We start from the raw sequence: 14,190 nt of genomic DNA, 5'->3' as shown, positions 1-14,190 counted from the left end.
CCTGTTCGGGTGAAGTATGCGGTGGCCATTTTGAGTTGAGGTTTGAAATTTGCGCCGATTGTGAGGCGCCGACCAATCCGGTGGCTGCCTTTTCGCACTGAAACTGATGAGGTCGTGGGCGGAGCCTGCATTGCACGCTCCTTTCTGTTGCCAGTCAGAGTGAGTCATTTCGCTATAGAAGTTAGTCCGCCACCCGCAATTAGTGCTTTGCCTTACAACTCTGTCTTGGCAAGTAGCTGAGCCATTTTAAAATCACTCTGGCCCGCTTTTCTGATCATTAAATTTATCATGGCTGACCAGATAACATCAGGGGCCAGCGAGGGATCCTCCTGTTCCTTCACGCTTGAGGTGACGGGGCCTAGAGCCAGGGTGGGATGAACTTCCACCAGGGCCTCGAAGCGGGGGCCCCGCAGAGCTTCTAAGACCGCAGATAACGCGGTAAAGCGCAAGGAGAAAGCCAAGGCTTCAGCCTTAACTCCCGGTCAGGCCACCAGGTTGCCTCCCATATTGATGGCTGAGCGACACTCGCCAGTTCTTGCCATTCCCCCAGCGGGAATTCAGGGTTGGTCTCCCAATCTCCCCACATCATTGGGAGGGGAGGAAGACGAGGAGGCTTCTGATCCTCGGCCTGCTTCCATACTACCACGTACAGGCCCAGCCACGTGCCAGGCTGCCTCTCACTCTGGACCTGCAGCCACATTCACGCCTACTAGAGCAGGCCTGAGGCCCAGGGACAGGCTCGAATATGACCTGCCCCAGAGCTACATGATCTGATTGTGGCAACCATATCCCAAAGGGTGGATGCAGAAATCCAACTTAGGGTTCAGCACCCTCCTTCTGCTACCATAACCAGACACACACACACACACACACACACACACACACACACACACACACCAGTCTCTAGCTATTCTCCCTTCTCCTCTGCCTTCAGCTTATAGTGAAGGCTCTATTTTAGGTGAGGAAGAAGACACTGGGATGCTGGAATTATCTGATGATGATCGCCCGGCACAAGACATGCTGGCTTTCTCTGGCTTGTTTAGGCCAGCCCTATTCAAATCCCTCTTATATAAGGCCAAAGCAACTACCAAAATGGATGGGGCCACCACCCAAGTTAGCACAGCTGTAGGCCTCGACTCCACTGACCGCTATTTTGCTGAGCAGGTGCAGGAGCAAGATGCCATCCCTACTCCCAAATTGTTTCTAGACGTTATCCAGAAACAGTGCGCCCAACCTACCGCTGTACCTCCGCCCAGCAATGGAGACCGGAAGCTTTATGCTTCCACGCCAGAACTGGAAACCCTCCTCCAGTTCCCAACTGTGGACCCTCCAGTGGCGGCACTGGCCTCCCCAGCTCTGATTCCCTCTCAAATTTCAAGGCTGAGGACAGGAAGGCCGAACTGCTTTTACGTAAGATACATCAAGCTGCTGCCTGGGTATTAAGAGCGGCCACAGCCGCAACATTTCTTAATAGGATCTCATTGGTGTGGTTACAATAACTACAGAGTAGGCTCCCTCTGGAGGACATACGTCTCCATCAGGACGTAAACAAACTTGTGGCAGCTCTGGAGTTCTCCTTGGATGCCACGCTTAATGCAGCCAAATTCGCCTCTTGCGCCTTGGTCTCTAACTTAGCTTCACGTAGGCTCCTCTGGCTTCGCCACTGGCAGGCTGACCTGCGCTCCAAGTGGCGTTTGGCATCCACCCCCTTCAAAGGGGGTCCTCTATTTGGAGCAGCCTTAGACCCCATTTTAATAGAAAATAGGGATAAACGCAAGGTAAGGCCCTCGACTGCTAGGTGCGGCAACAGGAGGCAACAGCCTTATCATAGGAGGCAGCCCTTTTGGGTAGGAGAATCAGGGTACTCTACGGCCCCTTATGTTCCCCCCTATACCAGGCCGTTCCAACAGAACCTTGATAAAGGTCAGGATCGTTCAGGATCAAGAGACAGAGGCTGCCAGCAGGTCCCATACCAGCAGGCCAGGCGGCCATTTCGCGGAAACGGCAACTGCTCTTTCCGCAAATACAGGTGACTTGTACGGGGTGGGACCTATTGGAGGGTGTCTCATCTTATTCGCTCCCCAATGGGCAGAAACCACTTTGGATGTGTAGGCTCTTCAAAGGGTGAGGCAAGGCCTCACCCTAGAGTTCCTCGCCATCCCCCCCGAGGCGATTCATCAGATGCCTGGTGCCAAGATGCCAGGTGAAGAGGCACCTGATGGAAGTGGAAATAGAACATCTAATTTCCATTCAAGCGATAGAAAGGGTTCCCCAGGGACAGGAAGGGCTAGGATTTTATTCTATTCTTTTCCTGGTGCCCAAAAGCTCAGGCGGATGGTGGGCCATTCTGGATTTAAAACGGCTCAACCTCTATTTTAAATACCAGAGGTTCAAAATGCAGTCGCTCAAGATCATTCTTGCTTGCATCAGACAGGGCGACCTATTGACCTCTATAGATATCAAGGAGGCATACCTCCATGTACCAATCCACCCTTCTCATCGACGCTTTCTGCAGTTCCAGTTTGCAGGGTGCCACTTCCAATACCGCGCCCTGCCATTCGGCCTTTCATCGGCCCCACAGACTTTCACCAAGTTACTGGTGGTGCTAGCAGTATGTCTCTGAGCTGTTCCGGTAAGGGTCAACTGCTATTTAGATGACATATTGATCCTCTCTTCCACCCCAGAACTGGCAAGACAGGACCTGCAAACAACGATCGAGGCCTTGCAGTCTCACGGTTTTGTCCTGAACCTTCTGAAAAGTCACTTGACTCCAACCACGTCTCTCCTAAATCTTGGAACCGTAATCGACTCAGAGCGATGTCTGGTGTCCCTCTCCCAGGACAGCTGCCGAAGTCTCCAGATTCTGGTACCTCACATGCAGTCACAGAACTTCCTTCCCCTCGCTGTCCTATCTCAGCTGTTGAGGAAGATGATCTCCTGCATAGACATTGTCCCATGGTCCAGGTTCCATGCGCGACCCCTGCAGTGGTTCCTGCTCCCATTCCAGCGGGCCCACACCAGCCACTCTCAAACCAGGGTCCATCTTCCACCCAAGGTGAGACGTTTGCTACACTGGTGGACCTCCTTGAAGCTACTCAAAGGGTGCCTGTTCAAGGAACCGGACCGTGTGATTGTGACGACACATGCCAGCCTGTTTGGTTGGGGCGCACATGCTCTCAATAAAGTGACACAGGGACGATGGAACACCCAAGAGTTGTGGAACAGCATCAATTGGTTAGAGCTTCGGACAATTCGTCTAGCCCTCCGTGACTTTCTGAAATGAAAAATAAAAATAGATGTGCCAGCCCGCGCGCCAGTAGAGGCGGGTAAAAAAAAAACCACACATACACAAACACAAAATAAAAACAAATTACAATTGCTTACATTAAAAATAAATTGAATTCCTCCCCCCTGCCTCCTCCCTCTGACCCACATACCAGCTGCATCAAAAATGCTAGATTTGGTCTAGCCAGGGCCAGGCAGGCTAGGCTAGTTGCCACATGGATGACTCTGCTTAAATGTTTTAAAAAAGGCTCTAAACAAAGTGCCCTCTTCAGGAGGAGGCAGGAGAATCATGTGCCTCATTTGCATACAGAATTTTTTGCTTTTTAACCCTTGGTTAACTCTTAAAAGGCGAAAAATTCCTTATGCAAAGGAGGCCCATAGTTCTCTAGCCTCCTCCTACTAACTGCACTAAGGAGACTCAGAGTTACTGTGACTTAGAGTCTGGGAGCAACTACCTTGGCCTTTTTAATTATTTTAAAAATAATTTCCTTTTCCTCAGGAGACTGGTGAGGCCCCGCCTCCCCTGCCTCTAGTGACTGCACGTCACTGTAATTACGTAACTCAGTCTCTAGGCTAATGGACAAAGTTAACCCATGCTTGGATTCCCCTCGCAGCGCACATAGAAGGACCGTTCAGGTAAGTCAACGGTCGTTCTAGTCCAGTGTTCCCCACACAGGTAGTCCTTGACTTACAACTACAATTGAGCCCAAAGTCTTATCTTGCTAGGTGAGACAGGTGTTAAGTTAATTTTGCCCAATTTTATGACCCTTCTTGCCACAATTGTTAAGTGAATCCCTGCATCTATCAAATTAATCGCGTGATTTTAAGGGAATCTGGCTTCTCCATTGCCTTTGCTTCTCAGAAGGTCGCAAAGGACGATCACGTGACTCCAAGACACTTCAACCATCATAGATATGAACTAGTTGCCAGGCATTCACATTTGGATCACATGATCACTGGAATGCTTCAGTGGCCGTCAGTGTGAAAAATGGTCATAGGTTATTTTTTCAGTGCTATTGTAACTTTGAATAGTCACTAAATGAACTGTTGTAAGTCAAGGACTGTATAAGATCCAAAGTATTTCTTATCTTCTGGAGGAGTTCTGCTCTTGTTGAAGGAGGAAGCATTTTAGGATCTGAGTCATCCTGTATTTAGAGATTTTTACTTTTTTATTATGTCTTTTATCACACTAGTAGTAGATGTACTCTAGCACAGGCGTCTCCAACCTTGGGAACTTTAAGCTTGGCGGACTTCAACTCCCAGAATTCCCCAGCCAGCTTTCTAAGCATCTCTCTGAATATAAAGAGATATTCATTCACTATCCCAAAGAGTCTCCAGTCAGGCTTCATGCAGAATCCTCCTGCAAGGATTCCTGAGAGAAGTAATTTATATAGAGAGCACTCACAAATGAGCTGCTTCTGGATTCTAGTGACTCAGTTTCCCATTACTTTCCTAAAGTTTTATTCACTAGTCCTTCCTCAGCCTCTGTATTGGACTGTACAGGTCTTGACTTACAACAGTTCATTTAGTGACCATTCAAAGTTACAGCAGCACTGATGCCATTGCAACATCCCCATGGTCACATAATCAAAATTCAGATACTTGGCATCTGGCTCATACTTATGACCGTTGCTGTGTCCTGGGGTGTGTGTGTGTCATGTGATCATTTTTTGCAAGCTTCTGTCCATCAGTCAGTGGGGAAGCCAGATTCATTTAACAACTGTGTTGCTAACATAACAATTGTAATGATTCACTTAACAACAGTGGCAATAAAGGTCGTAAAATGGGGCAAAACTCACTGAATCAATGTTTCAGTTAGCCACATAAATTTTGGGCTCAGTTGTGATCGTACGTTTGAGGACTACCTGTAACGGATTTTATTGTGATTGCATAACCACTGACATCCTTCTCTGCTGTGTTCTTGTCCCAGCACCTTCAGGGGTGGTCCCAGATAGACAGAAGGACCTGTTGGCATGGACAAGCTGGGGGAGGCCTCCATTCAGACCCGAAGAATGCGGTAAATATCACCCCTTAATCCATCCTGGGTTTTCTGCACTTGAGAAAGAAATGTCTACACAGTTGCTGGTGTGTTTGCCTATGAGGAAGCAAGAGTGGGGGGGATCCTTCTGTCGATTTCTCTTAAATTTGCCTTGGGTTCTCTGAAGCAGGTTGATTGGAAGCAAATCCCTATTTGCATAAATTGTTCAGAAAATTAGTTTTGACAGAAGAATGAAGCCACCAGCTTATCTGCCTGTGATTGGAAATGACTGCATCCTGGGGAGAAAGGTGTCAATTTAAAGCTTTTTGATGGCTTTGACCAGTGTGAAAAATCACAGAGAGGACTGACTTTTCCATTACACATTCTCATGCCTCTTTTCTTCCGCTCTCCTCCTTGATTATATCTTAGCGGGGGACAGCGTCTGTTTTATTTATTTAAAATGTTCCTATCTTTCTGACAACAGGCCTCTGGGGCAGCTGACAAGCAGCACAAATTAATATATAAGAAACAGAGGATTCTTCTATTGTGGCGGTGGATGAAAAAAAGGGATGCCATATACTATTCAGCTGCTTAAGTCAGTTGTGCTTTTTAGATAGTTATTATTTCATGGTTGTCATTGAAAAAATGCTGTGAAAGGCAATATCAAACTATTTTTAAATATATCAGTAACTCACTTCTTAGGTTTTAGACCTTGCTTCTTTAAACTCCAGCTCTGACATGAATTAATATTTTTCAGTTTAGCATTCATTGTTCTTCGCTTTCCTGGCACATCCAACTTCCGAATGAAATATTTGCAGAAAGGCAGCTTCTATAAGTTTAGAAGGATACACTTCAGTCCCCAACCCCCATCCTATTAGTTTCCCAATAGCTGTTTACCTGTGGCAGGAAAGAATTGCTAGGGAAATCTGGATTGAAGCTGCTGCTTAAATGCTTAAAACTGCCTTAAAATTACATAGGCCCTCCGCCTATCTCCAGGCAACAGTGTCTAGTCCCACCTATTAGTTGATGCATGGCACAATGTTAAATTTTGCACTGCCTGGTTTCCCAAGCCTATGGTCACACATTTTGGGGCACACACCAGCCTCCCTCCATTCCTGTGGAGCCGGGAATATGACATGACTGTCTTTACAGAAACAAATCACTCTTCTTACTTCTGCTGACTCAGAGTTGGAGGAAAATTAAATTAAATGTCATGCCATCTCTATACTGAGTTAGTGGGCTTGTATTAAACTTTTCTAAAAGAACAAACCTGGGTCTTGTCAAAGTTGCAACCCTCCCAAGATTGTGGGATAAGTTTATAACAAGGAACATAGTGAGATACCTTTAGTTAAGGTGTTGCAAAAGAAAAACCAGCAAGACAATGTTGCTTATAAAATATGGCCTGTTGGACTGTCAATCATTTGGCATACTGTTTTTGTAATACATTATTAAATGATGCTATGAAAATTGACTTTTGTATTAAAAAAATGCAAAAGTAGACATGTTTCAGTTTTTGGCAAGAATGTGATAGAACTCTATTAAATTTTACTTCTATTTTGAGGAGCAATTTGAATGCAGGTAGTCCTTTACTTACAACCACAACCGACCCAAGCCCAAAGGTTTTGTTCTGCTAAGTTGAGACATTTGTTAATTGGGTTTTGCCCCATTTTATCACTTTTCTTGCCACAATTGCTAAGTGAATCACTTCAGTTGTTAAGTTAGTAACATGGTTATTAAGTGAATCAATAGATTTTGCTTCTCCAAAGGTCACCAAAGGGCATCGCATGACCCAGGGACACAGCCAAATTCATAAATATGAACCAGTTGCCGAGTATCCAAATTTTGAACAAATGACCATGGGGTCTCACCCGCATATTTCACAACAGTGTGAAAAACAGTCATAAGTCACTTTTCAAAACTGTTTTTACTTCAAACAGTCATTAAATGAACTGTTGTAAGTTGAGGACTGCCTGTACCGTTCTTCCCATCAAATGTCTCAGAAGAGACAGCAGTAAATTAACTTGCTGAGACCTGGCATTTCACTCCGCCCCAAGGTAGCTGCAAGGGGTTTAATCCAGTTTTCAGGCACATTAAATTGGAAGATGTAACGTAAGCAATACATATAGAATAATACTGATTTCCCATCCCCGGCAGCAACCAAAATCGGTCCCTGGTGCCCAAAGGTTTGGGGACCTTTGTCTTACAGTTTCAGTTTTCAACACTTGTTCCTCCATCCATAGTTTCTTGGTAAGCAAATTCTAAGAGGACAACAAAATTGTCAATAAACCATGATTTGGGCATGATATGAAGCATTAATAAGACTGACAAATCACTGTTTCAAATTCTGATTTGTTGAGCAAAACAAAACACGGTACTGTCATGAGAGACGGGAGTCACGAAAAGAACCTGAAAACCCATGGATTTAGACCTGATAACTGGGCGAGGAGAGGTTCCTATAGAAGAGCGAGCTCCAGGGGACCCGAAGAGACAAGTTACCTGGGGGGGGTCGCCACCTTCGGGAGGCTCCCACTTGGTGCTGTGGCTCTCGATTGTCTCTGTGCTGGTCGGCGGCGGCGATGGTGATGCAACGCTGACGGCGGCGTCTCCAGGTAGTGCCTTCAGCGTTTCCAACGTTTCCGGCGGCTTCAAGAGCAGCTGCAACGGCAGCTTATCGATCGTGAAAAGCCTCGGGATTTGCGTCGGGCTATCCAGCGCCCCATGGAGAAGGCGATCAGTTTGGGACTATACTGGGTGAGAGGGGGTGTCTGCTTTCATTTGCCGCCATTACGGCTTTTCTGGACACTCCCCCCTCCCCCTCTCCCTTCGGCTCAGCCTCTCCCTTCGATGCAAATTCTCGGGTGGCTTCCACTAAGTGCTGTTGCTCTTGTCTGCTTCTGTGCCGGCCGATGGCGGCGTTGCGCTGATGGCGGCGCCCCTGGGCAGTGTTTTCAGCGTTCCCAGCGTTTTCGGCATTTTCAACGGCACTTTTCTGACTGTGAGGAGCCTTTGGGCCTACGTCATGCTGTCCATCACCCCCCGGAGAAGGTGGTCAGTCTGGGACTCTACTGGGCGAGAGTGGGTGGCTGGTTTCACCTGCCGCCATTGCGGCTCTTTTGGACGCCCCCCCCCTCTTCCCTTAAACTTGGCCTCTTCCTTCGGCGCAAATTCTCCTGCACTCTGCCGTCGCCGCTATGGGGCCTCTTATTAACTGACACTTGGCTCTTTTCAAACACGGCTTTTGGAGTGCATTTTTATTTTCATCTATTAAGCCCACCGCCACCTGAACCTGTTCCAAGCCTGCCGCCTCAGATAGCGCCACCACTTAGTCCACCTTATTTCTGGCGCTTCAAATCTCGGATAGGCGGGGCACTCAGAGACTGGCTGAACATCTTTCCCAGTGACTGCCATCCCTGGCCCCGGTTGGAGCCTCCTCGACTTCTCCTTCTTTATATTCTTTCTCACTTCGTCTTTTCAAGAAATACCATCGCTGCAGTGAACATGAAAAATCTATGTTATACCGGTAACGACTGCAGCTTGTTCCCTATATACGGACTTAGGACCTTCGGCCTTGGGTGCCTTTTTCAGGACCTGGAGGAAGGGAGAGGGGCGGAGCAGCTCTCCCTTCCCTCCCCGCACCATTGACTATTTTAAATCACACTTGTGCAGTGCTCTGCAAATTTTAGGAATGTGGTGTGAATGGTGTGCCTGGTTGATGTCTGTACCCACTTTTTAACTTCATTATTGCTGTATTTTTTGTGTTTTAATTGACTTACGTGGGGAATGCATGGATGAGTAGCTGTGTATGTATGAGAGGATTGAGAGTACAGCCTGGTGCCTCCTCCACTGAGTGCTATTGCAGAAGTGGTAGGGGGCCCAGGCCTACCTCCCGTCCCAGAATGAGTGACATAAATCGCCTGCCAGATGGAGTGGAGGCCGTGGGAGGGGATATGGGGTCTATGGGTGCCGGGGTGGGCCGGAGCATTACGGTCACTATGGGGAGAGGCAGGTACGACAGGAACTTCAGGACTAGCCATTACCAGGGAAGGAGGGTTCGCTACGTCACAGAGATACCTCCTTCCGGCCCTGCTAGTTCCACTCCAGGGCCAGATGGCGAGAACTGTCAGGGCCCTGGTCTCAGGTTGTTGTTGCTAAATGCCAGGTCTGTGGTTTACAAAGCTCCCCTCGTCCGGGACCTAATTTTAGACGAGGGGGCAGACCTGGCATGTATTACTGAAACCTGGCTGGGCCCGGAGGGAGGAGTCCCCCTCTCTGAAATGTGCCCAGAAGGATTTCAGGTGCTTCATCATCCGTGACCTCAGAGAAGGGGTGGGGGAGTGGCTGTCATCGTCCGAAGGTCTTTAGTTCCTCGTAGGATCCCTGCTCTGGAGCTTGTCGGGTGTGAGTCCCTGTTGATGAAGTTGGACCTTGGAGGTCAAGTGGGTTTGTTTCTAACGTACCTACCTCCCAACAGCGTTGCAACAGCCCTCCCCTCGCTCCTCGAGTCAGTAGCCGAGTTGGCAGTAGAGTTCCCCAGGCTTATGGTTCTGGGGGATTTCAACCTGCCTACACTTGGTGAACGCTCTGATGGGGCACAGGAGTTCATGGCTTCCATGACAGCCATGGACTTGACCCAAGTAATTCGGGGTTCGACTCATTCAGCGGGTCACACGCTTGACCTCGTATTCCTCTCGGAGCAGTGGAGACGTGATCTAGAGTTGAAGGGCATTAAGACCTTGCCCTTATCATGGTCTGATCACTTCCTACTGAGGCTTGACTTTTGGAAACCAATCCCCCACTGTAGGGAGGTGGAACCGATTAGGTGGTTCTGCCCCAGGCGCCTGATGAACCCTATGGGATTTCAGACAGCGCTTGGAGATCGTCCACAATCCGGTGGAGTCCTTAGTCGCTGCCTGGAATACAGCGGCGGCGGGGGCTCTAAACCGGATTGCGCCTTTGCGACCTCTCCAAGGCAGTGGATCCAGGAGGGCCCCTTGGTTCACCGAGGAACTCCGGGAGATGAAGCACCAAAAGAGACGCCTAGAGCGCCGCTGGAGGGCCAATAAATCTGAGTCAGACCGAGCACTGATGAGAGCCTTTATCAGAGCCTATCTCGTGGCAATACGGGCGGCGAAATGTGTGCATTTTGCCGCCCTTATTGCATCCGCTGAATCGCGCCCAGCCGCCTTGTTTAGAATAATCCGCTCCCTCTTGAAAGGGAGGGATGCGGATGACCCTTTACAAGGTAGAGCTGAGGAATTTGTATTTAACGGATAAAGTCGCTCGGATTCGGACAGAGCTGGACTCCAATTGCACAGTACCAGCCGAGGTACCGGGGGAAGGTCTTGAGCGTATTTCATGGATCGAGTTTCAACTTGTCTCTCCTGAGGAAGTGGACAAGGCCATGGGAGCAGTGAGTGCCTCCACTTGTATACTGGACCCGTGCCCCTCCTGGCTGGTCTCGACCAGCAGGGAGGTGACACGCGGCTGGATCCGGACGATAGTTTGCACCTCTCTCCGGGAGGGAATTTTCCCGCTCCTCCTAAAGGATGTGAGACCCCTCCTGAAGAAACCATCTCTGGACCCAGCCATTTTGAGCAACTACCGTCCAGTCTCCAACCTGCCCTTTGTAGGGAAGGTTGTTGAGAAAGTGGTGACCTCTCAACTCCGACGGTCCTTGGATGAAACTGATTATCTGGATCCCTTTCAGTCGGGTTTCAGGCCTGGTTACAGCACGGAAACTGCTTTGGTCGCGCTGATCGATGATCTCTGGCGAGCCAGGGATAGGGGTCAACCCTCTATCCTTGTGCTCCTTGACCTCTCAGTGGCCTTCGATACCATCGACCATGGTATCCTTCTGCGACGGTTGCGAGAGGTGGGAGTGGGAGGCACCGTCCTCCAGTGGTTCTCCTCCTACCTCTCAGACAGGTCGGTGTTGGTTGGAGGGCAGAGGTCGACCCCAAGGCCCCTCAATTATGGGGTGCTGCAGGGTTCGGTCCTGTCCCCCCTCCTATTTAACATCTACATGAAGCCGCTGGGTGAGATCATACGCCGCACGGGATTAAGTACCACCAATATGCGGACGATACGCAATTGTATCTGTCCGCCCCGTGCCAACTCAGTGAAGCAGTAGAAGTGATGTGCCAGTGCCTGGAGGCTGTCAGGGTCTGGATGGGTATGAACAAGCTTGCACTCAATCCCAACAAGACCGAGTGGCTACTGATGTTCCCTCCCAAAGATTGGCCAAGTATTCCATCTCTCAGGCTGGGGGGTGAAATTATACGCCCCTCAGAGAGGGTTCGCAATTTGGATCCTGGATCCGCAGCTGACTTTAGAACACCATTTGTCGGCTGTGACCAGGGGGACCTTTGCCCAGGTTCGCCTGGTGCACCAATTGTGACCCTACCTGGACCGGGAGGCCCTTCAGATAGTCACTCACGCCCTTGTGACCTCAAGACTGGATTACTGCAACGCGCTCTACATGGGGCTGCCCTTGAAGAGTGTTTGAAGACTTCAGCTAGTCCAGAACGTAGCCGTGCGAGCGATCGTGGGTGCACCCAGGTACACCCACGTTACACCTATCCTCCGCGAGCTGCACTGGCTACCCATTAATCTCCGGACTCGCTTCAAGGTGCTAGTCGTTACTTATAAAGCCCTACATGGCATCGGACCTGGGTACCCGAGAGACCGCCTCCTGCCAATTACCTCCCATAGACCGATCAGATCACACAGACTAGGCCTCCTCTGGATCCCATCTGCCAGCCAATGTTGGCTGGCGACTCCCCAGGGGAGAGCCTTCTCTGTTGCAGCTCCAGCCCTCTGAAACGAGCTCCCCGTGGAGATCCGGACCCTTACTACTCTCCCAGCCTTCCGCAAAGCCACTAAGATCTGGCTTCTCCGGCAGGCTGGGGGGCTGTTGAAATAGCCAGCCCCACGGTAACTATGAATGTTGTGTATTTTAAATTGTTGTTTTGTCTATTTGTCTATTTATCCCCTTCCCTTGTTTATTGTAAGCCGCCCGGAGTCCTTCGGGAGTGGGCGGCATACAAGACCAATAAAATACAAATACAAATTTTCCTAAGCCAAACGTGCTTAATGTGACATGTGGTCATGGATACCAAGTCAAGGTCCATATAAAGTCAGGAAATTGAAACTCGCTGATCTTTTAAGAGGAATCCACTGTGTCAAGGAATGGTGGGATATAATGCTGCAGATCTCGACTGGCTTCAGTGAAGTCGTGCTTTTATGGTTTAGATGCGAAGGGTAGAATGCATAAGGCCCATAGAGATGCCCATATTATGAACTAGCTTAATTGTCCAGGTCTCCGTGGAACATTGTACAGCATCATTAGGACATGTTTACTGGAGCTTTCCAATTCCTTTATTCTGGGAAGCTTTAAGCCAGCATGGGGTAGTTTTACCTCTGGCCTAAATCAGCAAGCTTTTAATAGTGATGATTATTTGCCCCATTTGTTAAACAAATACTGTCTTCCAAAATTGGTCATATCCTTTTTGAATTCACTCCAGCCTAGTGAGTGGCATTAAATGAAAATGAGCATAGGGCTGCACCTTTGGGCTTGCAGGGTAGAGTCACAAAGGACGGGCAGTGGAAAAACAAAAGAGGAGAAATATTAACCACTAAGTGGCTAGTTGTAATCTGGCATTGTCTCCAGTTGCATCCAAATTTGTGTTCTCTCATATTGCTCTTGCTTATAGTAATGCCATTCTTTGCTGGACTTTTTCTTGCTGATACTGGAGACTAAACATCAATTCTGATGGAAAACTGGGAAATAGCAATAGCAGATAAACCTCCAAGTGGCCTCAACAACTCTCAGAGAGAGCGATAATGACCAGAGGACTGCAAGGAATATAAATTCCTTCCATCCTCCACCATTCAGTCAGAACTGAAGAAGCTTCTTGGATGAGAAGCGAAACACCTTCAAGAAAAACAAAGTCTAGTTGCCTTTTGAAAAAGTATCTTTGGGACAACCCGCAAGCTGGATGCCTGAGAATCTCTACAGAAATTTGGGGAATAACAAGATTTCAGCAGCTGCATATTCTCTGGCTGATCTTTCTTGCCATGTCGTTCTTCTAAGAAAGACATGGAGTCACTTTCTATGGCACACCTGGGCATTTTACGGCCTGCGGGCCTTGTCAGGCCTTTTGACTGGCCCAGGACGTTGAGAGGGAGGTGGCAGCCCTCCACAATAATACAAATTTCTCATGTGGTTCTTGGGAAGATTAATTGCCCACATTTCGCTGTGGCTTTTTACACGAGTGAAGGCTGTTTGGAAGCTGTCATTTGATGTTACACATGCAACATAAATCTGTGCAGCTATTTGTGACCCACTGTTGCCAATCATATCACTTTGTGTGAGAGTTTCATCCCTGTTGGGAAAAGAGCAAACAGGTGCATCGTATCCCACCTTCACAAACACACAGTGGCATGCCCGGCTTGGGATCACTGCAGCCGGCGTGGATGTGCTCAGCAGCAGTTTCCCGCTACCCCCCTTGAACACAGCCAGCGTGGGTGTGGTCGTCGGAACACCTGGCCTGGGGTCTCTGAAGCCGGCGTGGGTGTGCTCAGCAGCGGCGGTGGGTCACCCAGCTTGGGATCTCTGCAGTCGGCGTGGGTGTGCCCAGCAGCAGCTTCCCACTACCCTCCTTGAACACTTTTGGCTCCCCCCCCCCCATGGACATGTCATCTCCTCGTTCCATCTCCCCGTGATGTCATCCTGTTTGGTTGATGCCACACTCTCCTCTATGCTATACTGCAACAGAACTTTATTCCCTTCAGGAACTCCCCCTTTCCCGGGGATGGCCTTCTTGTCTATCAAGACACTTCCTTAATGACGGATCTTGGGATCCCGAGAGGTGGCATGCGAAGAAGAGACTTATTAGGGTTTTTTTACAGGGGTTTTTTAATCAAAT

General features: G+C 48.9%; 1 protein-coding gene across 2 annotated transcripts in view; it reads left to right on the top strand.

The window, feature by feature from the left end:
• Positions 1 to 14,190, top strand: part of ABCB7 (ATP binding cassette subfamily B member 7) — a 105,902-nt gene that overhangs the window by 22,425 nt on the left and 69,287 nt on the right. For both annotated transcript variants that reach the window (XM_032227409.1, XM_032227408.1), the window contains exon 3: positions 5,216 to 5,302. In XM_032227409.1, the coding sequence (XP_032083300.1) occupies positions 5,216 to 5,302 (87 nt within the window). The remainder of the gene's footprint in view (positions 1 to 5,215; positions 5,303 to 14,190) is intronic.

This window comes from Thamnophis elegans, chromosome 12 (assembly GCF_009769535.1).
Source record: "Thamnophis elegans isolate rThaEle1 chromosome 12, rThaEle1.pri, whole genome shotgun sequence".
NCBI lineage: Eukaryota > Metazoa > Chordata > Lepidosauria > Squamata > Colubridae > Thamnophis > Thamnophis elegans.
This window is presented reverse-complemented; position numbering and strand designations above follow the sequence as displayed.